The sequence below is a fragment of the Mauremys reevesii genome, linkage group 2 (assembly GCF_016161935.1).
Source record: "Mauremys reevesii isolate NIE-2019 linkage group 2, ASM1616193v1, whole genome shotgun sequence".
NCBI lineage: Eukaryota > Metazoa > Chordata > Testudines > Geoemydidae > Mauremys > Mauremys reevesii.
This window is the reverse complement of record NC_052624.1, coordinates 134,709,458-134,735,642: the sequence shown is the minus strand read 5'-3', so window position 1 is coordinate 134,735,642 and position 26,185 is coordinate 134,709,458. Positions and strand designations below refer to the sequence as shown.

At 42.1% G+C, this 26,185-nt stretch overlaps 1 protein-coding gene across 3 annotated transcripts in view; it reads left to right on the top strand.

Moving 5' to 3' along the window:
- ANKH (ANKH inorganic pyrophosphate transport regulator) overlaps positions 1-26,185 on the top strand; it is a 151,864-nt gene that overhangs the window by 73,281 nt on the left and 52,398 nt on the right. For all 3 annotated transcript variants that reach the window (XM_039524071.1, XM_039524073.1, XM_039524072.1), the window contains exons 3-7: positions 14,504-14,720; positions 22,888-23,006; positions 23,704-23,787; positions 25,134-25,304; positions 26,006-26,140. In XM_039524071.1, coding sequence (XP_039380005.1) covers positions 14,504-14,720; positions 22,888-23,006; positions 23,704-23,787; positions 25,134-25,304; positions 26,006-26,140 — 726 coding nt within the window. The remainder of the gene's footprint in view (positions 1-14,503; positions 14,721-22,887; positions 23,007-23,703; positions 23,788-25,133; positions 25,305-26,005; positions 26,141-26,185) is intronic.

The window sequence follows — 26,185 nt, the reverse complement described above, 5'->3', positions numbered from 1 at the left end:
GGGGCCTTCCTTTATCTCCCCCTACACCCCCGCTCTAGAGCACAGCTGGCCTGTTATCTTTAGCAAGGACTGCTTAGTTCCTGTATCTGTATAACACATATTCAGAGATCCAATGAAGAATCTTGCCTAACTTGAGTGTTAACACCTTTCTCTAATTTCCCTCTACTGTACCAAGATTGATTAGGATAGATCAGGGGTCCCCAACGTGGTGCCCGCAGGCGCCTCTAAATGTGCTCGCATCCTGGCCGGCAGTGGAGCATCCGCCGAAATGCCGCTGAATTTCGGCGGCATTTCGGCGGTGACGCCTCTTGATGACGCCACTTGCCGCCAACAAGTGACATCATTGAGAGGCACCGCCGTCGAAATGCCGCAGAAATTCAGCGGCATTTCGGCGGATGCTCCATCGCTGCCATGGTCCTTCGTCTGGTGCCCGCCAGACGAAAAGTTGGGGACCACTGGGATAGATCATATTGTGTAAGTCTACATCACAGATCAAGATGAGATTGAAGCATGGGTAGGCACACCTGTGCTAGCTTTAATTTATGTGTCATAGTGAAAAGAGCAGTGAAGACGCAGTGGCACAGACCCCAGTGTGGGACAGCAAACCAAGAACATACCCAGGGTTCCCAGTAGGCTTGTACCTGGGCAACTAGCCTGTGCTGAAGTTCACATCACTCACTGCCACTGTTACCTACACCAGCTTGATTAAAACTAGCACGTGGATGCCTACCCATACTGCAATCGCACCTTCGTTTGCAGTGTAGACATACCCAGCCTCTTTACATTCCAAAATCACTTAGTATTTTACCCACCTTTCCAACCACATTGAAAATCACTTGTTATAGTTGTCGTGAGATTCCCAGTTGATGTTAGATGATCACACAGCAGCAGTAACCAGCTAACCTCCCAGCCCGGCATCAAATAAGGAGGTTTCCACCCTCTCTTGGATGTTCATGTGGCTACTATCATCCACTTCTTAGTCACCTGAAGATTAGGCTTCTGCAATTGTCCTGATGTAGTGCTATACTTGAAAAATCACCCCGGAAACAGATTAATATGGACAATGACAGATTGCTTGCTAAGTGGTATATCCCACTGTGAGCATACTGGGTGGAGGATAAAATATTATTTTTGACTCACAAAGCCATATATGGCTTGAGACCTGTCTCTCAGAAATTGCCTCTTTCCCTTGCAGTACTGCCAGATGAGATCAGCAGAGGTATGTTAGAGCTGGAGCTCCCATGCTAAAGAAGAGGCAACTACTGACAGAGTGTTGGGAAGGCCCCTAACATTGAAATCTGCCATTTCTTCTTCCCCTGCCCCACAACCCATTTGGTCCAAAATAGCCCCAATTTTTCAGGTTTTGTAGCAAGTCCTACAGGTCATCTCCTTGAGCAATCATTTTAAGAGGGCAGAGGTTAGAGTGTATAGAGAGTGGTGGGAATTTTTTTCTATTTTATTGTCGGGATTAGAGATTTACAGCATTTGAGAGGGAAAATCAGTTTGTTTGTTTTTGTGGCACTCTGCATTCATGCAGAGAGAGATTGGTGGTGTCCTACTTAGCTTGATCATATTTTTAGTCATCTGGTAAGGTGCCTACAGCCTGAAAGAGGTGTTTTTATGTCTATGCATTGAAATTATAAAATCTTGATCCGTGCATTATCACAACACAGCGAGCGTAGCAGCAGCCCAGGGGAGGCGGACTGCACTGCCTGTTTTCATTGTGGTGGGAACAGTTAGAATGGATCATTCCAGCAGCAGAAGATGACTTTCTGAAAATCAAAGGGTGTTCATGACAAATGCAAATTATTGCTCTTGATATCATGGAAGCCTGGGGTTGTGGTGGTTTGGCTTTAGGGTTGTAGGGAGTGGGCTTATAGCACAAAAGAAAGGTTAAGGATCACAAGGTTTGGACTGAGTAGGTTTTGCCTGGGGTTCTAGAATGGGGGAGTAGGTGTGTAAAATCCTAGCGTGGCTTCTTTGGTGAGAGTAAGCCTTCCAAAGGCAATAATTTTGACAGGGATTGCTATGACTTTGAGAAATTTTTCAGTAGCTTAACTATATACCAAGTGAAAAAACACTTCCTTGTGCATTAAGATAATCTAATTTATTGGACTAAGTGCAATTGGATACTCAGGGAAAAGCTTAGCAAGGTTCTAAATAGAGACTAGGCAATTATATGAATAAGAATAGCACCTGCATTAACAGAGATAAAAGTCAGAGTCTCAATCCTTATGTTTCAGGGCATAGAGAGATCAGAGTCTTGTGTCAGGACGAAACTCCCTCGGAGAAACTGTATAGGTTCAATTTGCTTGTTTTTGCTCCTTCCATTTAAACATCTGCATTAGGTCAGAGTGAGAGAGAGGATAATAGGTTAGCTAGACCATTGATATCTTCTGTTACAACAATGTCTACAATGCTGCAGTTTGTACATCACAGATGGAAGTGCTTCCAGCTGAGTTTTGCATCGGGATTATCAAAAGTCCCAGAAAGAAAGGCAATCACTACTACAATCCAGAATTACCCTCAAATTTGATTCAGTCAGTTAAGATGGTACTAAGGATAAAAAACGAAAAGAGAGAGAGAAACAAGTACAAATGAAAGGATTTTTTTATTAATGTGCGTTTTGGTTTGGTTGAAGTTTCCAGAGCTGGAAACACCAATTCTGTGTTTGTACTGGGAACATGGGTGACCTCTATTTCTTGTTTCAGAGCAGTTAAGACATGAGCTAATCTGGCAGCTCTACTATTGCAGTCACAGTCACTCACACCTAACAAACTGTGCTTTGTGTGTCCGGTGGCATGCTGGAGGGAACAGCTGCTTACATGACAGATCTTAGCCACCACCTCACAAAACAGCAGATAAAAATCAAAGACCTCAAAAACATTTACTCAACTCAAATTGGCCAAAACAGTGGAACATTAGCAGTGAGTCACAGCTGAGCCAGAGAAAGAAAGAAAAATCCTTTAAGAGCTGGCTAATGATAGCATAAAACTGAGTCATACTACTGCAAAAGCTTAAAAGGCATTGCACAACTGTTATACTGCCTGTTCAGGGACATACAGTCATGCTACAGATACTATAGAATCCAGGGAGAATGAACATAGAAGTCTTAATGCATGGAGTTATTCTGTTCAGTTCATTGTTATTTTGGCATACAGTTATAGGTTTTAGTGTTGTAGCCTGTTCCCATTTGTTCCCCTTTTGGCAGAGAGCAGTACTGAGAAGAACAGAAGACCAGATTGCTTTGATCTTTTCTTTCTTGGCACGATGCAGCTATATAACAAGTCAGGAATTTTATATATTCACTCAGGGCACTCATTATAGCTTATTTATACAGTGATAATTTCTTGCTATTGACTAATAGTAGAATAAATTAAATTTAAAAGCATTTGTTTTTGTTAAAATGTTCTTCGGCCTTTATCATGAACAAGTAATGTACATTACATAGATATAAACTCATTCTCTCTACATATTTTGTCTATCACACACTCACCCCACAAAAGCTGCTCAGTCAAGTAACTAATGAAACACCATTTCTCTGGAAATTTCCATTACATGCGTCTGACGAAGTGGGTATTCACCCACGAAAGCTCATGCTCCAATACATCTGTTAGTCTATAAGGTGCCCCAGGACTCTCTGTTACCATTTATAATGAATACACTGCAACTTACAAATTACAGCTTTAGCATGAACTTCAACCTGTGAGTTTGTTTGAATAGAAAAACCCTAATTCTGGCATTTCCCAACTTTTGAGTGATGTATTTTGAACCATAAAATTCTTTTAAGGTAGTTTTAGGAAAGTAAAACATTAATACTTTTAAAGCAAACTGCCTTCCCCCCACAAATTCCATCATCTGAAGCCATATCCCACCACATAAGTCAGAGGGGTAGGGACCCCCAGACCTTTAAAAACAGGTCAAATTAACAGCACAGTTTTCTACCATTTGAGCTAAAGTAGTAACTGGTAGCAGTAGTAGGCTGCTATCCTCCATGGAGCAATCATTAAATAGCCATGTGACATATGTTTTGCCAGTAGCTTATATAGTTATTTGCTAGATACAGAGGTATGTGGGCCATCAGGAATTCTATTCCTGGCTGAGGAAGGGAGTTTGGACAGAGGTCAGACAGCACAGATTCAGCACATTGCTATACGGACTTTCAGAATATAAGTGGTTAAGTCCCAGTGGTTTCTACACTTCATTGGTTCATGTACCATCTTCTTAAACATTTGCAGTGAAGTGAATGGCTGGAACATCGAGCTCTTGTACCACTGTTGGGAACCCTGGGTTAAGAACTGATCTGCCATTTTAGAGACCTGAAGCCATATTCTAGACCCCCACTGCAGCTCCAGCACAAAGTGAGTGGGAGCGCTGCCATTCCAATGATACCTCCTAAGGGCTCCTCTCACTACACAGCCTTATCCTTATTTCCATGTTAATGGGTGTGCGACAGCTCTGTCATCTTGCGAATCATGACATGCGCAACTTCAGAGTGGGAAAGGAACTGTCATCTGGTTCACCATCCTGCCACCACACTGTTGTCCCCTACAGTAAATATTCTAACACTTCGTCCAATCTAGCCTTACATACTTCAAATGAAGTAAGGTTTGACCTTAGTGGGTCTGTACGCTGGTTTCTTTCAATCCCCCAGGATGCATGCTGCTGATTGCTTTGGGAGCCAGATTCCCAACACAATTGTACAGCTCTACATCTATCCCTATCTTGAAATGTTTGTTCCTGAGCAGGAATGTAGATGTAAGTTTGTGTGAGGCATGCTGAATATCTGAGGTTAGAATGTGACAGCCTCTCTCGACTCATCAGTACAACTGCCTCCTCTTCATTCTTTGTTGCAGTGGCAAGGATGCTCCATCTTCATTAAACTCAATGCCAGCACTGCTGGCCTAATTATCCATAAGCTTCCTGGCTGCTACTGTCATCAGGATCAGCACATTTGCTTTTGAAGACAGTTTTTGTGCAATTCGCCCAGGGTCCGGTGGGAGCTGTAAGCTCTCTGGAATCATCTGCTATGTTGGATTTAGCCTCTTTCTTTAAACCGCCTACGGTACAAATCTGACATAAGATTTGGAGGGTGGAAATGAATGGAGTACGCTGACAGCTAAAGAGAGGCCCTGTTCCTGGTCACAGACTAGCAGGCATTCCAAGTAAGGGGATGAGACGAATCATGCAAGAGAGATTATTCTTGTTTTTTATTTGCTAGTTATGGTGAAGAGGAGAAATTATAAATTGATTGTATTCTATTCTTTTGGGCACTCATGCTGTAGCAGTCCCATTGAGCATACTAACCTTTTCCTCCCAGTCAGATTTTGTTTATAGAATCATAGCATAGTAGGGCTGGAAGGGACTTCAAAAGGTCATCTAGTCCATTCCCCTGTGCTGAAGCAAGATCAAGCATAGTAGACTATCCCTGAAGGTATTTGTCTAACCTTTTTTTAACAACCTCCAACAACAGGAATTCCACAATGTCCTTAGGTAAACGTTATGTTAGCAGCCTGTATAGACTGGTCAGATAAGTTAGCATACCCACGTTTTTACTAATGGCTTCACAAAACCTGACCTGGGGCTCAATTTTTTGCCCTAGAAGGAAGCAAGGGGATGAAGTGCTTCAGCTGTCACTTCAGAGATAAAAGTTACTCTTCTTTCTGTCAGCCTACGATAGTCTGAAGGGTACATGATTTCGACTATATTTCTATTTATCTCTCTTTACTGATGAAGTTTGTGGAGAAAAATAGCATTTTATATAAAGATGCAGGTATCCAAATTACACTCTTTGGCACTTCTTGATATTTTCATATAGTTCATAACAGTGGTGGGCAACCTGTGGCCCATCGGGTAAGCCGCTGGCTGGCCACCAGACAGTTTGGTTACATTTGCATGGCTGTCTGCAGCTCCCAGTGTCCGCGGTTCATCATTCCTGGCCAATGGGAGCTGCAGGAAGCGGCACGGGCCACAGGGACGTGCTGGCTGCCACTTCCCGCAGCTCCCAATGGCCGGGATTGGTGAACTGCGGACACTGGGAGCTGCGGGCGGCTGTGCAAATGTAACCAAACTGTCTGGCGGCCCGCCAGCGGATTACCCTGATGGGCCGCAGGTGGCCCACCACTGGTTTATAACCTGTATTCTTGTCTGTGAGACTAAGTACTCATCTATATGTACTATCTCCACAACTTCAGTTGTGAGGGTAGAGCAGTACCTTTATGTCTGCCACCTGCTTTGCGTCAGCTCTTCTAGATCATGTTCCTAACTGTTTTTTTTTTTAAAAGTGTACTTTTCATTCATGCCTGGCTCAATAGTGACCAAGAGCTGTTGCCTTCTGATGGCTATTTCTTGGTCTTAGTTCACAGGGCACACTACCACAGTTAGAAAGGCAGAGAATTAAATAGCCTCTCTCCCTAAAGGTGGGCACACTTGGCCCAGGTGTAGGCAACAAGAGGAAGCTTGTGCTGTTCTTGCTCATGTTGAGCCTGGTTCTACTCCTGATGAAGTCAAAAGGAAGGTTTCTTTTGACTTGGACAGTAGTCTTAACACTTATACACAAAGGACCTGATCCAAATTCTGTTCATTTGGTATGGATCATTAACAACTCATAGAATAGAATATCAGGGTTGGAAGGGACCTCAGGAGGTCATCTAGTTCAACCCCCTGCTCAAAGCAGGATCAATCCCCAGACAGATTTTTGCCCCAGATCCCTAAATGGCCCCTTTAAGGATTGAACTCACAACCCTGGGTTTAGCAGGCCAATGCGCAAACCACTGAGCTATCCCTCACTCACTTACTTCAAGAAAAAAAGAATAATAATGTAATGCCACAAGAAGAAGCACATGACTGAAACATTGTCAAAATGTAGACAGTTGTGTGTATGTAATCAGAGTGAGTGTTACTGCTTTTTAAATCAATCTCCTATGCTTTTTGTGTTTTATTGCTGTGTACGTTTTATATATCGCTGAGAATAACGGGTATGTTCTGTAGTCTTCTATAAGAAATCTGAAGGCCAACATTTAATTCAGTGTCTTTTTCAAAGATCTGATCTTTGGGGCAGAGATTGTCATGTGTGTTCATATTGCATCTGGCACAATGAACCATGATCCTGATTGGGATCTGACTGCTACTATAATATAATATAAATATAACTAACAATTCATGTTTCATTATGGTCCTTGTTAGTTAACAATCAAGCTATTTAAGGAAACAACCCCTGGAAATTCCCGCTGGTACATAACACAAACATCCCCTGTGGTTAACATATTTTACTAGATGCTGCAGAGTTGGTTTTAAATTAAGACTAGTGTTCTTGTTGCAAACAAATGCTCTTGAAATGCAAGTAATTTCCAGTACCTTTCCCAGCAACAGAACAGGTGATGACATAACAGGAGGGATTCCTACTTTGCTGAGCTAGTGATCTCTATTCTTACCATATGATTTAGTTATATAGGTGTTTATCCAACATGTTCATGGTTAGGATACCATACTAGTGGAGATGTAGTTGTACTACTATCAGAGATTAAGAGTAAAGTAGATCAGTGATATGGCAGTAAATCTGGTCTTATTTTAATAAAAATCAGAGGACCAGATTTCCTGATAAACTACCCGCTGTGTGTTTTTTTTCTGGCAATGTAGAGTGTGTCATGGCAGCAGCACAAAGCAAAGCAGCTAGAGTGTACTAATGAATCTGGTACAGAATGTACATGGTGACAAGACTTAGAGTGAAAACTCAGAACAATTATTGCAGAGAGAGAAGGGACTGGAGGGTAGGGAGAGACTGTCCACTCTTTCTTTCCCCAGTTCTTCAACGAAGACTTCTGCCTCCCTCTCATGATTGAGGGTGGAGGTGGGGCTGAGGGAAGGCTATTGTCCTTGAGACATACACATGCTTCGCCAACCCACTGTCAGTTTCAGACTTAGCGTTTTGAGGTTTCCTTCAGGTAGCTAAACTGGCAAGACGGATCCAAAAAAAAAAAAAAAACGGGCACAATCTCAGTTTTCAAAGACTTGAGTAAACCTATCAAATATAAGACATCAACAAATTCCAATCGTCTCTATATCATACTCTGCCCTCCAGGATGAAGATGATCAGGGAGTTATGAGAACAGCGACGACAATTACCAAATACTGGATTTTATTTACTTTTATTTAACAGCCATAGATTCAACCCTAACACAACCATGAGTATTTGAGGTTAACCACACAGTAAATACATCTGTAGGAATACACTTAAGTTAGACCCAAGTTATTGAAATGTTATGCTTTAATGCTCAGGTATTTGGCAACTAAGTGCAGAACATGTACATCTTGATCATATGATTGTAGGTGGACTCCCATATAAGATACATGGCCTAGTTCCCACTAAAGTTGTTGTTTGTTTTTTTTCTTTTTTTTAAGTTGTTTGTAAGGACACTGAGCTCTACTAGTTGCTCTTCAGCACTGGAGACTTCTGAATGATACTATAAAAACCAAGACCCTGCTGGTTCTGTGTGTAAATTAAAGACAGCCTGACACTTTTCATAAGAGAAGATGGGGGGTTGTTTGCATGTCCTTGGCCAAAGTTTCACCTCCCCAGCTATGTCATACTGTGCAGTGGCTTGCTGATTCCCTCCACAATGGAAGTAACAGTATTTCAGTCATGCTCTGGCTGAAAGATGCTATGTGTGTGTAAATTAGGGTTAATATAGACCCAAAACAAAATTTCTCTCTCACACACACTCAACACGGGTTGGACTACAGCCTTGCACTGTAGCTATGACATATTTTGTAGAAAGAGCATTGTGTGAAGCAGAGGGTCAGTGAGGAGGGGATTCTTACTACTCATAATAAAAATGTTTAAGAAAAACTGGAAACAAAAAGCGTGTGTTACTACTTGTGGAGAGGGAGAGTGACTGACTGTCGTTAGTTACCTCCCAATGGCTAAGAATGAAGTGGCATAGGAGGAACAGTTATAACTTGCATGCCTGGCTTTTAAAACACTTGCCAAAAGAGGGTCACTTACTTATTTCAACCAAATATCTCTTATACCTACACTGTGTGCATTGTCTGGAAAGTAATATTCTCTAATTGTAAGAACCAGAACCTTTGACATCAGTGGTGCTATACTGCCTTGAACCAGCAAAGGCTCAGTAATGATGCAGGAGAGAAGACCGTCATCTACTAAATTACCAGCACCGCTCCCTGAAGCATCTCTGTTTTCCTTGGAGGTGTTCCATCCAAATCTGGCATGAAGAGATTTTAAAAATAAACTAATTGACCAGTCATAAGCTAATGGAACAGTCACTAAATGATACATGATTTGTCAACCCTACAGTAAGGGCCTTCGGCCCAGATTTTAGAAGTATTTAGGCATTGCTCCATTTAGGGTGTAACTCCTAACTGACTTAGGAGACAAATTCTCATTTTCAAAATGAGAAATACTTAAGTCAGTTTTGAAAATGAGAGGCAGGCTCCCAAGTCAGTTAAGCATTACAATGCTGAGCAAAGCAAAGCTTAAATACCTTTGAAAATCTTATGATTCATCTGACAAATCATGCTGATCTTTTTGGACACAGTTTGTAACTTGTTTGGAACAAATATGGAACACAGATGCTGTTTATTCAGTTTTGTCAATGATTTTGTGCACACAAAGCACGCACATAAACTGTAGTCAGTGATACAACAAGAAGTGGAAAGTGTTCCTTGGTTTATGACTTTTTAAAAAGATATGGAATTGCAGCTCTAACAGGAAATTAAATTGGAAGATTACCAAAGTGCTGCCAGTATTTGGCATGTCATGGAACCCAGCAAACATTTTTATCTTTCATATGATGCACAGAATAAGCTCTCCATGTTTCTGGGTTTTCACATTGATTTAAGGGTATCAAATATGATGAGATCAACAGGGTTTGAAAGCTGTGATTGAATAGTTTGTCCATTCATCTCTTTAAAGTGAAAATGGAAAAAGAAATTGGTGAGACACATCAGTCAAAATGAGTGGTTTGTCTGGAGGAAGTTACTGAAACTAAGCAGCTAGTAGACAACTTACAGTAAATGTAACTTTCTAAAGTGGTCTTCCACAGGAAAGACTTTTTCCAGTGGCTCATTTATTGACATTACTATTTCATGTCTAACCTTAGAGGGATTTCATCATGTCAGCAAGCTGTTCCTCAGTAGGACAACTTAATGGCAACATTCCTCTAACAAAGTAGGGCTCCTTTACATTACCTGGTGCACAGTGTGGGTATTGGGGGAGAATCCTATGGCAATTCAGGTGTGTTTACTTTGTTGTAGTTTGTTTACACAGAAAATGTCTGAGCTCACTCTTAAATGATGGGGGAGCAAAGTTCCACCCTAGAGTCACTTTCTCTTGCCCATTCCTAGTTATGTGGTAAATGGGCACACAAAGCTATTATGGTCTAAACTCACCCCAAATTCAATTGACTTCAGAGCTTCATCCAGGGTGAAATTTTTTTTCCCCTATTTGTAATGAGGATTTTTCTGGGTCTGTTAGTTTCTTAGGCCATAGCTTTCTCAGAGATCATATTTTCACTGGCATTTTATAGACCCATTTGGCTCAGATTGGAGGGCTCTTTCCATCTGGGTAACCATGACAGGCATGGGTTTCAACTGAATGCATAGACTGTCAGATAAATTGCCATCCTGTCGGTGATATATTCATTACCCTCCTGCATAGGCCTTGACAGCGAGTAGTAGTCCTAACAGGATGGAAGTGCCTGTTATGGTGAATGATGCCTAAAAATATATGCAGCTTTGTTTTCAAGTGACAGGATTAATTTAGGTTGCAGAGTGCCCTGAATGCTTTAGCTATTACTTGAAAATTAGAACCACCAGAAACAGTTTACTGCAAGCAAAAGACAATGGGAGGGAAGAGAGGAATAAAAGTGAAATAATGCCCTTCAAAGAATGCAGTAGGCACCCTCTGTTGATTTTTCCATCTAAAAGATGGAAATTTTCCCTGTTACTGGCAGTGCTGGCAGAGGCATGGAAAGATCTGATTCCCGTTGAAGTGAAAGAAATTACTACCTTGATAACCAGTACAATGTACTTCACAAACATCATTTGAGCCTCCCACCAGCTCTGAAGGAGTATGTGGAAGAAGAGTATACTCACCGCAGCTGTGCCTACTTGTGGTGAGCATGGCATGGTGGCCTCTTCTCCTGCTGACAGCCACTCCAGTTTCCAGGGTAAACCAAGTCCAGCACAAGTAGTTTGGCAGCATCATGCTGGAGCCTTGGCTCTAGGGTCTTCATGCCTCTGCCCTAGGTGAATTAGAAGGGGAACCCAGGTCCACCCTCTACTCTGGATGGCAGTCCAGGGACCTAGAATGAAGCAGACAAGGTCTGTTTGTTTAGACTCTGCTGTATCCCTGGGCTGCTTCCTCCCATGGCCTCCAAGTAGGCCTTTCACAGCCTTTTGCTGGATTGACTCAACTGCGGGTCCCAAAACAGGGGGAATCAAATAAGTTGTGGAGAACAAAAGAAACAGGAAGTGCCACACAAGGCCCTCGTGCCCCACGGAAGCTCTGACACTTAGGAATCTCTAGTTAGATTCTGGCCCCAGATGGCCCTTCCTTCACAGGGCTAGCTGAAGCGGTCCACTACCTCTCCAGTCAGTCATTACTGAATTGGCCTTTTCCTCTTTTGATTCCTCCCTCCAGGCTTGACACTTTGCACAGGTGAAGCAGGATGGGCCTGATTGGGTTCACAGGCTCACATTAAACCCTTCTTGGTCAGTGTGGGTTCTCTATACCCCATCACAGGTAGGTAAGTATGAGAGCACCTGTTTCACAGAGTGTAAACCAAGGTGCAGTGAGACTGAGTACTTCAGAGTCACACAAGAGTCAGCGGAAAGGACTTTATAAATGAAAGCTTCAGATTCTGCAGAAGTTATTTACACTCCATGCTCACCAGGGAAGGCTTGTCCCTAGTAGGTGGTATTATTTCAGGTCATGCCCCAAATCGGACAAATTGCATTATATGTGTGTTGTCATTAGGCTATCCATATGACCAATAAGTCCTGAACTGTGTTAATCACATCCCATAGGTATCCTCAGTCCATTAAGGAGCCCCTACCAGCACCAATGTCTGCTGTTGACCTGGTGGAGTTCAGTGATCTGCTTCATTCTGAGACTGGTTCCAACTGCACAGCACCATGCCCAGAATCTATATGTGGGAAGCTCTGCCCTTAAAAGCATAGCCCCTAATACCACTGTCCCATGTATAAGTGACCAAGGTACAAGCTTAAAGCTCTGAAACAGTTTTAATATCCTTCCTTTTTTATGCAGCTATTATTGGGAATCATACAGGCTAAGCACTTGCCCCTTGTCATGGTGGATGGCTACCACCAGTTTTTTCTAAGCAAACTGTGTGCACAGGATGCCATCTTTTTTGGGTTTGATTTACTCTGCAAGATTAGATTAACTTGCACCCTTGTCAAATGCAGCACATGCATTATGCAGGCCCCAGAAGAAGTTGTGTGTAACCGTAGGAGGGAAGATCTTAGGCATCTTACACATGATGGGATAAGGTCATTGTCTGGGAGAAAAAGGACAAAGTAGAGCAAGAAGACTGAAAAATATGGAACTTCATTTATCATGTTTAGTGCATAGTGTAGTGCAAGAGACCGTTTTGATGGGCATCGGGTATGGAGAACTTGCTGCAGTTTTATGTCATGCTGGAGACACTGATTTAGTTTTAACATCAGCAAGTGGCAGTGAAGCATCTTACAGGGAGATTGAAAAGGAAAAAAATATTAGAGGCTAAATGCTGCCCTCCAACATATGGAAACAACTTCTGTTGAAGCCAATGGAAGTTACCTGCTTGTATGTACTTCACGTAGAACTGTGATGTTGAAATGCTAAGACTTGAACCTAGTTACCTTATGATATTCAAATGTAGATATTTTACCTTCAAACAAAACTCACTGCCAGGGGTGGTGCGTAAGTGCAAGACGCTACAGTTTTGGAGTCAAGGGAGTGTTAAAAGATGTTCCTGATTGGTCAGTTCTTTGTGGACCTGTCAGTATCTCTCATCTGTGACCCATAAGAACTAAATTCTTATGAAATCAAGTCATCATTCCATCCTTTGTGCTTTTTGAGTCAAATCTTGTTTTAACAATTCACTGAATACCCCAGGTCAGTGGTCTCCAACCGTTTCCAGGTGGCGGGCACCGGACAACGAACCACCGAGGACCGTGGCTGAAATGCCCTGAGAAGCAGCAACGTCAAGAGGCGTCGCCACCGAAAATCAGCAGCATTTCGGCAGCGACGCCTCTTGTTGACGCCACTTTTCAGCAGCATTTTGGCAGATGCTTGTCTACCGGCCAGTACGCGGGCGCACATAGATGCCCCAGCGGGCTCCATGGTGCCTGCGAGCACTGCGTTGGGGATCCCTGCCTCAGGTGATTGATGCTATGGCAGTGAAGACAAAAACTCTGTCATATTTAGTCAACACATTTGAAATGTGCTTGGTGTGATCTTTTCCTGAGTTCTGAGGAAAATGTTATGGCATTTTTCTCTGGTTCAATTTAGATATGAAGATAATCTGTTAAATTATTGGAGATTTGGGTAGGGGGGGACACTTTTTTCCTCAGTATCTGCAAGATATTTGCTAAACTATTCAAAATAACAACTTGAAATACAGATATTTTGTGTTTCATTCTTATTTTTAATAAGTTGAGAGTTTTGCTTAATAAAGGGGTGCAGGGTCTCAATCTTATTTTGAAACATGAAATTACATGGGAGGACGACCAACATATTTGGTCACATGTACATTTGGCTAAGTTCAATAAAAAATAACACCATGGTGTAGAATCATGTATCCACTCATAGTCAGCTTGAATATAGCACAACTCCTTTTACAGTGAAATGGACTTTAAACCCCAAGTAATTTCAGTGCATCAAAATGGACCAGCTGCAGTTCCAGTTTTGTATCTTTGCATACGGGTAAAATTTCACTCTCCCGTGCAAGAGGCTAATCTGGACTACATGTTACTAAAGTCACCCCTAAGTCCTCAAACATGGGACTTTTGGGCTTTCTGCACAGGGGTCAGTTTCACGTAGTAAAGTTGTTCAAGTACTGCACTTCAGTAGAAGGGGGTTCCTTTTGATAACTTTAGAAACCAATTCCTAATGTTTTATTTCATGAAACACTTTATGTATTTAAATCCTCCGTAGTTTCTTACTGACCATTGTAAATTGGAACACTTGGTATCTGTCTCACTGTGCATATATACAGTAGAGCTGTGCAGCACAGTAAATTGAAACCGTACAGTGTGTGAAAAGTTTTCATATACACTCTGCTAGTATTTATTTTGATGTTTCAAAGTCACTTTATATCTGTGCATGCAGGATCCAAAGAATGTCAAGTCAATACAGATCAAAAGTGGTTATGACTTCACTTTTGGTCAACTGTTTGTTTCTATGGAAACAGCCTGCATCATATTTTTTTCCAGACTGTCTACATTTTGAAGTATTCTTTGTTTTTCTGTATTTCAACAGGCCTTGAACAGGGGTATCGCAGCTGTTAAGGAAGATGCTGTGGAAATGCTGGCCAGCTATGGACTGGCCTATTCCCTTATGAAGTTCTTCACAGGTCCAATGAGTGACTTCAAGAATGTGGGTTTGGTGTTTGTGAACAGCAAACGAGACAGGACTAAAGCCGTTTTGTGCATGGTTGTGGCTGGTGCAGTGGCTGCTGTATTTCATACCTTGATAGGTAAGCCTTTCTCACTATTTACTTAAGGTATCCTGCAACCTGGGTGACTTCGCTTCCCCATCCCATCCCCCAGAGCTGCTTAACCTGCAGCTCTCCTCACACTTAGAAATGAAAACTTAGGAGGAGCTATGAGATTGTCTTGTGGCTGGAGTTCTGTCTAGCCTACAAAATGTCACTGTTTTAGAATGGTAGATTCCATCTGTAGTTCTTGCTCATGCACAAATAGCCGTAGTCAAAGCTTCATTGTCCATTTCTGGTGGATAGCTAAGCTCTTGCACCAGCTACTACAGACATCACATCTTGCAAAACCCAAGAGCCACTGACAAGTGAGACCAGGACCCTGACTGGAGCAGGGAGAATATACAAATAGACCTGGAGTTGGCTAGGAAGAATTTAACAATATTTGCAGATTTCTGCAAGACCCACCAAATGTGATATTGAACTGAGTATCAACCAATATGATGGAATATTCAAGGCCATGAAGGTTTAGTATCTGAGAACATTAGACCACAACCAAGAGCCTAGCAGAAATTGGACCTCATGTATCTTTAAGAGCCATATCAGCTCTGGTGCCCCAAACAACCTCCAACCCACCTCACAGAATGTAGGCTGATGTAGCCCTTGCAACAAGGAAAATGATGAAGAGGAAACTGAGCAGGAGGAAGAAAGTGAAGTCCCTGTAACAGGTATAGTGTTTGGTATTCCTTATATCTGTATGCTGTCGGAGGGGAGGGATGGGGAAGGAATGCAAGGAATGTGAATGGATTTGGGCAGCCATCTGGGGGCCTGCTGTTCTCTGGGAACTAGGCAGGTGTTTGGTGGCAATATTTATCGCTGTACATGGAGCTACAGAGGGTGGCCTGCACATGGGACCCATTGTTCATTGTCAGGCTGTCAGTATCTCAACCACCACACGCCCTACAAGTCATCATGCAGGCCCTGCCCTTGTACTTACTGTACTTGCATAAGAGCCTTATGGAAGAACAGATGTCCACTGATGTTATCTCCTTGCTTGGTGCCACCTTTTAATCATGCTTAGCAGCCCTATGACCTTTTAAACACGCAGAAACAGGCACCCAGTGTTAAGGCATCTCGTGATAAGACCATGGCCCCACATGTTAATTAAAAGGCTAATTTTATCCTTCGTTGTTGTTATGACAGTATGTAGGCAATGTGCTTATTGGCTGCAGTAGCCCTTCGCCAAGGTCAACCTGTCATTAATTTAACAAGTTAAAAAACCATCAGTGAAATTAATTAATTTCTATCTCTGACATCCACAGGCCACCTCCATGTATGGAGGTGGCTCAGGATTTTGAACTGAAGATTATAAGCAGTTAGTGTTGTAAACCCATATTCATTTGCAAGATCTGCCATAAGATTTCTTGGCTTGGCTCTTTCCCCAGCCTTGAGATGGTCTTTCAGTTGCCCACCTTGTCCAGTTTGTGTACCAGGTTGAACAGAGGGCACTTTTACCAGCTGGGAAGAGTTCATTTTTCTGATCTATTTAATTTTGTTTTTAAGCCATATGGGTTCCTGCTGACTCACAGGAAATCAGCCCGATTTCCAAGCTGACGGCTATAGATCAGGGGTAGGCAACCTCTGGCATGGGTGCCGAAGGCGGCACGCGAGCTGATTTTCAGTGGCACTCACACTGCCTGGGTTCTGGACACCAGTCCGGGGGGCTCTGCATTTTAATTTAATTTTAAATGAAGCTTCTTAAACATTTTAAAAGCCTTATTTACTTTACATACAACAATAGTTTAGTTATATATTATAGACTTATACAAAGAGACCTTCTAAAAACGTTAAAATGTATTACTGGCACGCAAAACCTTAAATTAGAGTGAATAAATGAAGACTCGGCACACCACTTCTGAAAGGTTGCTGACCCCTGCTATAGATGGACTGCTTCTTAGGTACATGGGGCTTTTGGTCAGAGATGGCTGTGGGTAGTCATTTCTAAACATGCTGGTTGAGTTACCCAAGGTTTGCTGAACTACAGAGCACTGCTGTGGTTTGAACCTCTTATGCCCAATGTTTCCATTTATGAAGAGAAAAAAAAACTATATCTATAGCTATATAAATATATACTTGCCAACCAAACCTTAAAGTCCTGAGTGAATGGGGCTTCACTCAATCTTCCAACTGTACATGGAGGCAGAATGTAAAATATTTTGTAATATTGTAACGTGTATGCCTGAAAATATATGAAGACCACCCCTGAGAATGGAGGAGGACCCAAGACAATGACATTAGTCAGATTCCCAGCACTAAATGATTATGTGATGCTGCTAAGTTATGTCTCAAGTTCCCTTTGAACATGTTTTAAAACCTGCTTATCCCTTTCTGAGCTACAGATGTACAGCCTCCAGAGTGGGGGGGAGGGGAGAAGAGAAGGAGGAACCAAGTGACAGTCTGGCAGCTGGTCTTCAGCAGCTGTGAGAGTGTCACAACCTCTACCAGGAAGCAAAAGGCCCAGGGTATTGATGCTCAACAAATTAAAAAAATGTTTCCAGACTGCAGTGAGAGTCTCTGATGTAGTCTGTAGGTGAAGAACAAGGGAAGGCAACATGTCTGTCCTTCATGGAGTGTGAGACTCAACCATGGAAGAACAAAAAACCCAAGGGAACAAGAGAAGAGTCTTGTTCTTGGCTGAGAAGAGTCAGAGGGAAGAAGACATCAAGTGGCAGTGGAGGAGGAAATGCCCATTTGCAGCTATGATTGATTCTATCAGCAGCACTCAGACAGAACTGATGAAGAGCAGCCCCCACTCCTTTACAATGCCAAAAATGACTGCTTCAGCCCTGTGACTCACACTTACTTCCTTCTCCACCAGGATCACCTTTCTAGCCTCTCACATGAGCCACAGGAATCCTCTATGTGGATGTCCAGCTGAGCCAAACAATCCAGACTCACATCTGCAAGCTGTGTGTATCTTGTACTTACACCTCCCGGACCCCAAATCACTATAGTATGAGAACCTCACCAACAATTTTCAAAACACACCCTGGGCAAGTAATATGACGAATTGAGAAAGTCAGTGGCTTGGCCAGGATCACCCAGGAAAATGATGTCAGAAGTGGGAATTGAAACCACATTTCCTTCCCACTTACACTCCCAGTCTAATGCCTTAGCCACAAAACCATCCTTCCACTGGCCATTTCAGTTTAGAGCTAGGCATTGAAATGTATGCTCTATTCCTTATCCTGTGATGTTTTGGGGTCAGCTGTCACCACCAGTTAATTGAAGTATAACTTTGTGGGAAGTCTGTTACATCTCAGGGTATAAACAAGCTGTGACTTACTTCTGAGTATTGTGTAGGAGTAGCATCTGGGAAGGAAAAGTGTGCTGTGAGGGAAAGAATATGATATAACAGATCTCATTTATTGCATGCATACAAAAATTTGCTACATCTTACCAATATTAAACTTGTCAGAGAAGGGGATTAATTTATATTACAATTCTCCATTTTATCAGATAGTTGGCAGCTGTTCTGTACTAACTGGGACCTGTTTAATACTAGCTCCATGATAGGTCATTCTGCATCTTCCCCTTTGCAGTAGACACAATAGCACAATTCATCCCGTATCAGTAGAGCTCTGCAAATCAGCAGATATCCGCTTTATATCTGAGGATGCAGATATCCATGAACCATGTTTGCGGATCGGATACCGATATAAATTTTGTATCCATGCAGGGCTCTGCTGATCAGATTTCCTGTTTTGGCACTTGTTGCCATTTAATTCACTCTTTCTCAGCAGGAATTTCAAGATGCTGGAATAACACTCTGGCCATTTCTTTTCAATTGAATATATGTTACATTCGCCATTGCTGACGTTCTAGGAATGACAGAAACCAGCAGTAGCTTTGGAGATGTAGCTAAAATCATACCCCCTGTGACTAAGTAGACACCTCTACATCCCCTTCCTCTTACAAATTCACACTGCCACCATTTTGCTCCTGGTGAGGCAGTAGATGAAGTGTCACTTATCAGCTTCAGCACAAAGCAGTTAGAACTTCAGCAGCCAGGCTAACAGATGGCTGAATCCCCAAGAAGCTCGTAGCAATGCCATTTGTTTTCGTGGTTACAGACACCGGCCCCTATCCTGCAAGCACCTGCACAGGAGAGTGGCTTTACAGTCATTAATAATCCCCCTGGACTTCATGGGACTAATCGCATTCATAGTGACTGGTGCATGAAGGATCAAGGGCCTGGTTTCCAGCTAACATGGTCAACAGTTGTTAGTGCCAAAAAATATAGCGTGTGAATGAAGGTTAACTGCACCTTTTTTGTGGTCAGTCAAGTTCTAAACATGCCCACCTGACTAGCAGATACCAAATGTTCTGCCGCCTGTAGCATAGTCTGGAACTCTGACCTGACCATGAGTCAGGTTATCCAGGTTCTTCTAATCATAGTTTTCATAGACTTCTGGTGGGATTCTTGTTCTAATCACCTAGCCTATCATTAAAGTAATCATCATCCATGCCTACTTTGCAGGAGGTGATAAGACAGAACTCATTAAAAAGGGTATAATGCATTGACATCCTGAGATGATGATGCTGTAGCAGTAGCTAACATTAAAAATTTACATTTCTGCTAATTAACTTAGTCATTTTCTCCTCAACAACATAGTCACAGAGCAGAGAAGGAATGGAGTGAGCCCAGACTCAAATTTGGTGTATTTTTTGGCCAGTTAAAATGAATCTTACTTTAAAATTGGAACAGCTATATCATTTGGAACAGCTATATCTGGAGTGTTATGAGGCATTAAGCTGTCTGAGAAATTCTCAGGCATTTCCAGATTTTGAAGAGCTCAAATAATACAGTGTTCCAACTTTGTGGCACATCTACCTGATGACAAGAAACACAGTTTTTCATTTCACAAGTCTACAAGAACAGTTTATTTTTAAAATTGGCATCAAAGTAGGAAGATGGACTATATCCAGAGAATTCATCAATTAATCCAAAGCCACTTGTGATATTTTTCCAATAGAGCTAATATTTGTGTGTGGCTTTATGTCTGAACATCAATGATAGCACCTCCTGGGAGGGTTCTTTTTGTTTCCCTCGTGACACAAGAACAACGTGCAGGATAGTGGATGACCCCAGAACGACTTAACAGTGGTGCCGTTTATTTAAGACTCTCCTGTCATTAATACAGTTTATGCATGGGTCAGCCAAGCTCCCAGAGTGTATTCAGTTGTGCATTTGTTTCAGGGATGTCGACTGTGTGTGGCTCTTGGTGTTTTATAGAAGCAGCCATAGGGATTATTCCATTTATATGCACGATATTCCACTAGTCCGATAAATCCAATAGCGGAAAATGCCTATCCTTATGACTCTGAACAGACTCATATAACAAAGAGCCAAGCTAGAGGTTTTTACTTAAATGCAAGCAGCAAGACCAAACTGTAGACATATGAAAGTGAATCTGTAGAAATTGTATGAGTTATCACGGGAGAACAAAACAGGCTGCTGTATTATTAATTTTATATTGTGCTTCATAATAATTTCCGCTGGCTTGTCAAGGTTACATTCTAATTAATCAGAGATTGCTGTATTCACATTTGAGAGAGACATGCCTGAATATTGATCAGTAAATCTTAGCCGAGAGCAGTCTGCTGATATCCTCTAAGGATGAAAACAGCTTTTTAGTACCGTCAACAAAAGTGTTTGTCACCTTTCACTTACATGTGGAAATTAGGTTAACTGTTTTAAAGCTAACATTAAGCTCAGCTGTTATGACTTCAACAATGTCAAAAATTCAGTAGGTTTTTGTCTAACATTAAGGGATTTCAGTGCTTGTAAAACATGCCAGATTGAAAGCCCTGGAGAGTGAAGTGCTCTGTCTAGAGAATAGGTCCTTTTGGGGCAGAAGCTGTACAAGGCTCTTCATAGTGCCCTGCCAATGTGCTCCAACCCTATGTTGGTGGGAACATTTCCTGGAGTCAGGCTGGTTCCGTCTCCATGCTCATCCAGTCCTTGGCCACTAATCGAGGTTTTTGTGACCGTGCACTTTTTTTTAAAATCTCTATCTTTCAGAGCCAAGATGGTTGCTCTACTGCCTGCTTTTATGGAGGGGGGAAAAAAGAGAGGGCTGAGAAAGTGGAGAGCCTCTTTGCTCAATGCCCTCTCCATCCTTAGTTGCTCATGGAAGCCCCTCTGGAAGAAGTGGGTCCACAGGACACAAAGGGTGCAAAGGGTAGGAAGGGACTGGGTCGAGAGGATATTTGTCCCTGTAAGGAACTTAACACCCTGTAGCTCCTGCAAGAGTTTTAGCTGTCTTACCACATGGTTTTAGTCTATAGAATTGAGGCACAGGTGTGGACGGAACCTAACACAGACCTCACAGAATCTGAGCGCAATGAAATATGTTCTTCACGTCTTTTCCAAAGTTGCACAAGCTCATTCAAGTCAGTTTTTATTTTAGGGAACAGACATGAGGTGCTGCTGTGCAATGAAAGCAACAGCATTCAAAGGAATTGTAAAAATCTGTAGGTAGCACACGCTGTTTACAAAGTATTGAGTGAAAACTTAAGTGGACACAGAGATATTTGCTTTTAAAAAATAGCCACAGCTGGTATCAGTTGATATGCGAAAATTATCACAAAATTAATATTTTAAGGAAAAAGAACTGAGGGCGACCTGCCAGGACTCAGGAAATAAGGTTAGAGTTCTGTTTTACAGAGTGGTTCCCTGGTACTATTCAAAAGGCGATTGTTTGGGAGTGACTCTAAGTAGAGCTTGGTGATTACTAGGGTGATATGACAGACTGCAAGCCTAGCCATAATAATATAGATAGCAGAAATTTTGTAAGGACTAGAAAACAAGTATAAAATGGAGGGTTTATTTGTTAATCTTGCTTTGTGTTTTCCCAGCCTTCCGGTGGAAATATGTTACCCCCATTCCTGTTTCTATCATTAGATCTAGTTGTCATTACTTGCCCGTCATTTTAGAAGAGTGTTCTAATGAGCGATAAACCTTTCTTTGAATCCCCTAACCTTCTGACTGTGTTATCACTCAGTAATTGCAAAACAGTGCTAGGCTCAGTTCCTCTGACTGTCCTCAAACATTGTTCTATATTAAATATAACACTGGTGCCGTAAGCCCTTCAACAAAACTGAGGTTTTGTGGCAGTGTAAGCAAATCCCCGACCTTCTTGAGTAACCTGCCAGTTCCACTAGGATAGCTGGTTTTAGGCTAGAACAGAGCTAGATGGGACCACCAGTATTAACACATGGATTGGATAATAGAAGCAAATGTATAAAGTATGTGACATGCTGTTAAGTATCTATGTATATCTTCTGTAATAGAGTGAAGTATGTGCAAAAAAAAATTGCAATAGTAGCATGACTTGTCAACCTTAACACTCTTTTACCAGTTTTTTTAAAATGTGAGGTTATACATCTTTATAGTGGTTTTTAATAGTTATTGGGATTTATTTTTCTTTCCCCACCTGTAATGTTAGGATCTAGTACTGAGAGTCCAGCTATATTGGCCTTAAATGAAAAGGAAGTTGTGTCACATTTTAGAAACCTCTAAAATTGTGAAGTTCAAAGCCACTTTAACTAACGTCTTAAAAATAGCTCTTACCTAAGGATGAACCAGGACTAGAAACAGGTGCACTGCCCACTGAAAAGTTGGAATTGTACAGTTTCCATTAGCACAGATAATCCATTTCTAGCCTTGTGGTATATTAGCCCTTGAACCGTGGAAAGAAAGTGACAGCCACCTGAGGCTGCCCCGGAAGTTTTGCAATGTTAGAACAAGTGGCAGTAGAAATGATAGGTGGACAAGGTGAAGGGGAGGCCATCACATGGCCATAAATGCAGTTTGTTGCATGCCTTTATAATTCATCATGCAATTTCACTGTTTTGTACTTGTTTGACAGGTAATATTATCAGTGTTATATGGTGCTATGTGTTTTATAAACTTTTAAGAATACTTATAAGCTTATTCTCTTAATATGTACCTGCAAAATACATTGAAAGGCTGTATTCGTAAGACACTACAAAAACCCTTGATTAGGAAGAGAAGGTGGGATTTTCAGAAGTGCCTAGAGGTTAGATGCCTAACTTACACAGGTGCTTTTGAACATCCCAGCTAGAATCTGTCAGTTTAACCAAATTATTATTTTTTTTTTTTGCCATTCTTTTATTTCTGCAGCATATAGCGATTTGGGGTATTACATTATTAACAAGCTGCACCATGTGGATGAATCGGTGGGAAGTAAAACTAGACGGGCCTTCCTTTATCTTGCTGCCTTCCCTTTTATGGATGCCATGGTGAGTGTCTGGCTCAGAACGGAATGTTAGTTGTCACTTCTCTCTGTGATGTTCCCAGCTTATAGAACCCAAGTATTTGATAGGTATTTGGAGACTCATTGAAGGAGAGCTTGCCCATGCAAGTGATTCCTCTGCTCTGTTAAAGATTTTGCAGACTATGCTACTGATGTATACCTACACCCCAGTCACTTTCTCCAAATAACTAAGTATGAAAAGAAGTGGCATCAGTGAGTTACTTTTTAAAGGCAGGATTTTGTAGCAATATTCAATATACCCATTGGCCAGTGAGACCAGAGCTAAATTTTATATACAATGAAAGCTGGTGAATAAAAAGAAAACCTATTACTTGGATTTGTTAGAACTCTAATAACACTCCTCTTCCCCCCCCCCCCCCCCCGCCACCAGGAATAAAGGCTGCTTCTCATTACTGTATTCCCTTCTCAGCAGCTACTGTACAGTCATTTAAACCGAGCCTCTCTCCCAGCCCTGGCAAAGAGTTAAAAGCTGCAGTGTCTTCTCTGTGTTATTGGCCTAGATTTGTTCAGATTCACATGGGAGGCTGACTCAGATGTAGGAAAGAGCTTCATAACTGGTTTGTGTAAAGTTCAGCAGTAAGAAAGTAGTCAGGGCCTGGAACCTGAACCTAATAGATGTATCCATGTTAGTCACTTTCTAAACAAAGTTCTGTCCTTTACAGGCTTGGACCCATGCTGGCATTCTGTTGAAACACAAGCACAGTTTCCTTGTGGGATGTGCCTCCATCTCAGATGTCATAGCTCAGGTAATGACTCATCTCAGCAAAAGTTGTGCCTGCTGCGCTATGGGCCAGATCCTGGCTCGCGCTCTGGAGCCCTATAGCTACTCTAAACAAGCATTTGAGGTTTCCCCCAGCATGTCAAAACTCCTCACTGGCTTACAACCTGCTTTACGCCTTCCTCCCAGCATGCTGGCAGAAGCGGGGTTTTACCTGGAGCGTGCTATACTTCAGCAGTCCACACTGCGTAGAGTCCCCTCGGTGGCAGTTGTAGCTGAGGCTGCTCTCGCTTCCACACAAGTCAGATAACTCCAGGAATGGGGAACCAGGATGGCTTGGCTTAATGCAATGTCTCACTGCAGCTATGTCCTTCCTGAAGGGACAGGAGTTCAGTGAAACACAATGGCTGCCACATGTTCCAGGATATGGTACCTTTATACGAATGTTACTAAAGATTTTAAGCTCTTTTGGGGGAGGGACTGTCTTTTACCATATTTTGTACAGCACCTAGCATAATAGGGCTGAAATCCTGAGTGGGGCCTCTAGACTGTATGACAATAAAATATATATTTGATTCCTCAGTTTTCCCTTCATCCCTCAATTATGCACTTGTTGATTTAACGTGGTGAAATTCCAGCCATACTGCAATAATATATGCTGTCTCCCGAGTGTGAGGATAGCTCAGCAAGCAATATTCTTGTTACAGGCCTTGAAAGTTTCATGTTCAAAACTGCAGTCAGAACTTAGCTTAACCACGTTGGTGCTGCAGTGCATTATTAGGAAGGGGGGTCCTGCATTGTTTCAACTTCCATTACCTGAGTGATGTGTTAAACATATGTCCCCTTCATTCTGCACTTTACTAGACATCCATTGTGGAAAGTCATTTAAATTCACGTCCGTGTTGTGCTTTTTAATATGACTTTAAAAAAAGAGACACTTAGAAATTGATATTGAAAGCATATTCACTATCAAAATGGGTCAACACCATGTGGAATTGTTTAGGCTACTGGCCACCTGGCCACCTCACTCCCAACACCAAGACTAAATGCATGCAAACATACTCATCCTTATGGATACCTGTCCTGCACCTGACCCTGTTACCAGTACTTTGTCCAACTATAGCCTGGTGTCAAATCCTGAATGTGAATTCTCTGGGACAAGGACTGTCTTTGTTCTACTCATCTGCACAGCGCCTAGTACAGTGGAGAGCTAGTCCCTGACTAGGGCCTCAAGGCACTACCACAGTGTAGTTTGCATCTGTGTGGCAGTGTCAGAGATGGATTGGTTTTGGGTACAGCAGGAAATACTGGGCCCTTTGTTTTAAAGAGAAAACCCCTAACCTGTCGATTTGTTTTTCCTCTTTTCTCTTTTAGGTTGTTTTTGTAGCCATTCTGCTTCACAGTCACTTGGAATGCAAAGAGCCTCTCCTCATCCCAATCTTATCCTTGTACATGGGGGCAGTGGTCCGATGTACCACCTTATGCCTGGGCTACTACAAGAATATACACGACATTATTCCTGACAGCAGTGGGCCTGAGATGGGGGTATGTCTTAATGCCTAGTAGGACTTACTGTGCAATCAAGTTAGCTAGTGTTTATGAGGATTGTAAGCTTTCTGTTCCTCAGGGGAAAAAAGCACATAATGCTTAGTTTCAAACATACCCTTGTACATACCAATTCAATGACAGTGTACATGGCAGCTACCCGACAGTCTGCTGTGTGAGAGCGGTACAGTGTATCCTTATGTCAGTACCTCTATGGCTATGCTAAGCACATTCCTGCTAATGTTATGTTAGTACATAGGATCATTAGCACAGCAAATGTATTTATATGCTACAAGGATGACATTGGAAACTGACATTCTGAGAAATTTCTCCCTGTGTGAGGAAGCTGTGTGTCAGAACACCTCTTTTTTTTCCTTGAATGTCTTGCAGTAATTTACAAATCCCTCACTGCAGATCAATGCCTTTATAACCAGTTGCCAGGACAAATTATGCAAATACTATGTACATCAATTATTCAGATCTAGTAGGGCTGTTAAGAATGCACAGCTACCTTTAATTCTGTATCGCTAATGTGGGAGATTGTATTTTCATGTAGCATTTCTCTCTCAAGCTCTGGCGTGCTTTTGAATGTAGCAAGTCAACTGATGGGTGAGAAAAACGAGAAAAAATCCTTTGGTTGTGCTTTTGGTTCTGTCCTGCCTGTTTGTTTCAAAAAGGACTTTGTTTCTCTTACACTGCAGGGAGATGCTACAGTAAGGAAGATGCTGAGTTTTTGGTGGCCTTTGGCATTAATTTTGGCAACTCAGCGAATCAGTAGACCCATTGTCAACCTTTTTGTCTCCCGGGACCTGGGCGGCAGCTCTGCAGCCACAGAGGTATGTGAATTCCCGGGAAGCTGAAATGTTTTATGGTTGTACTAC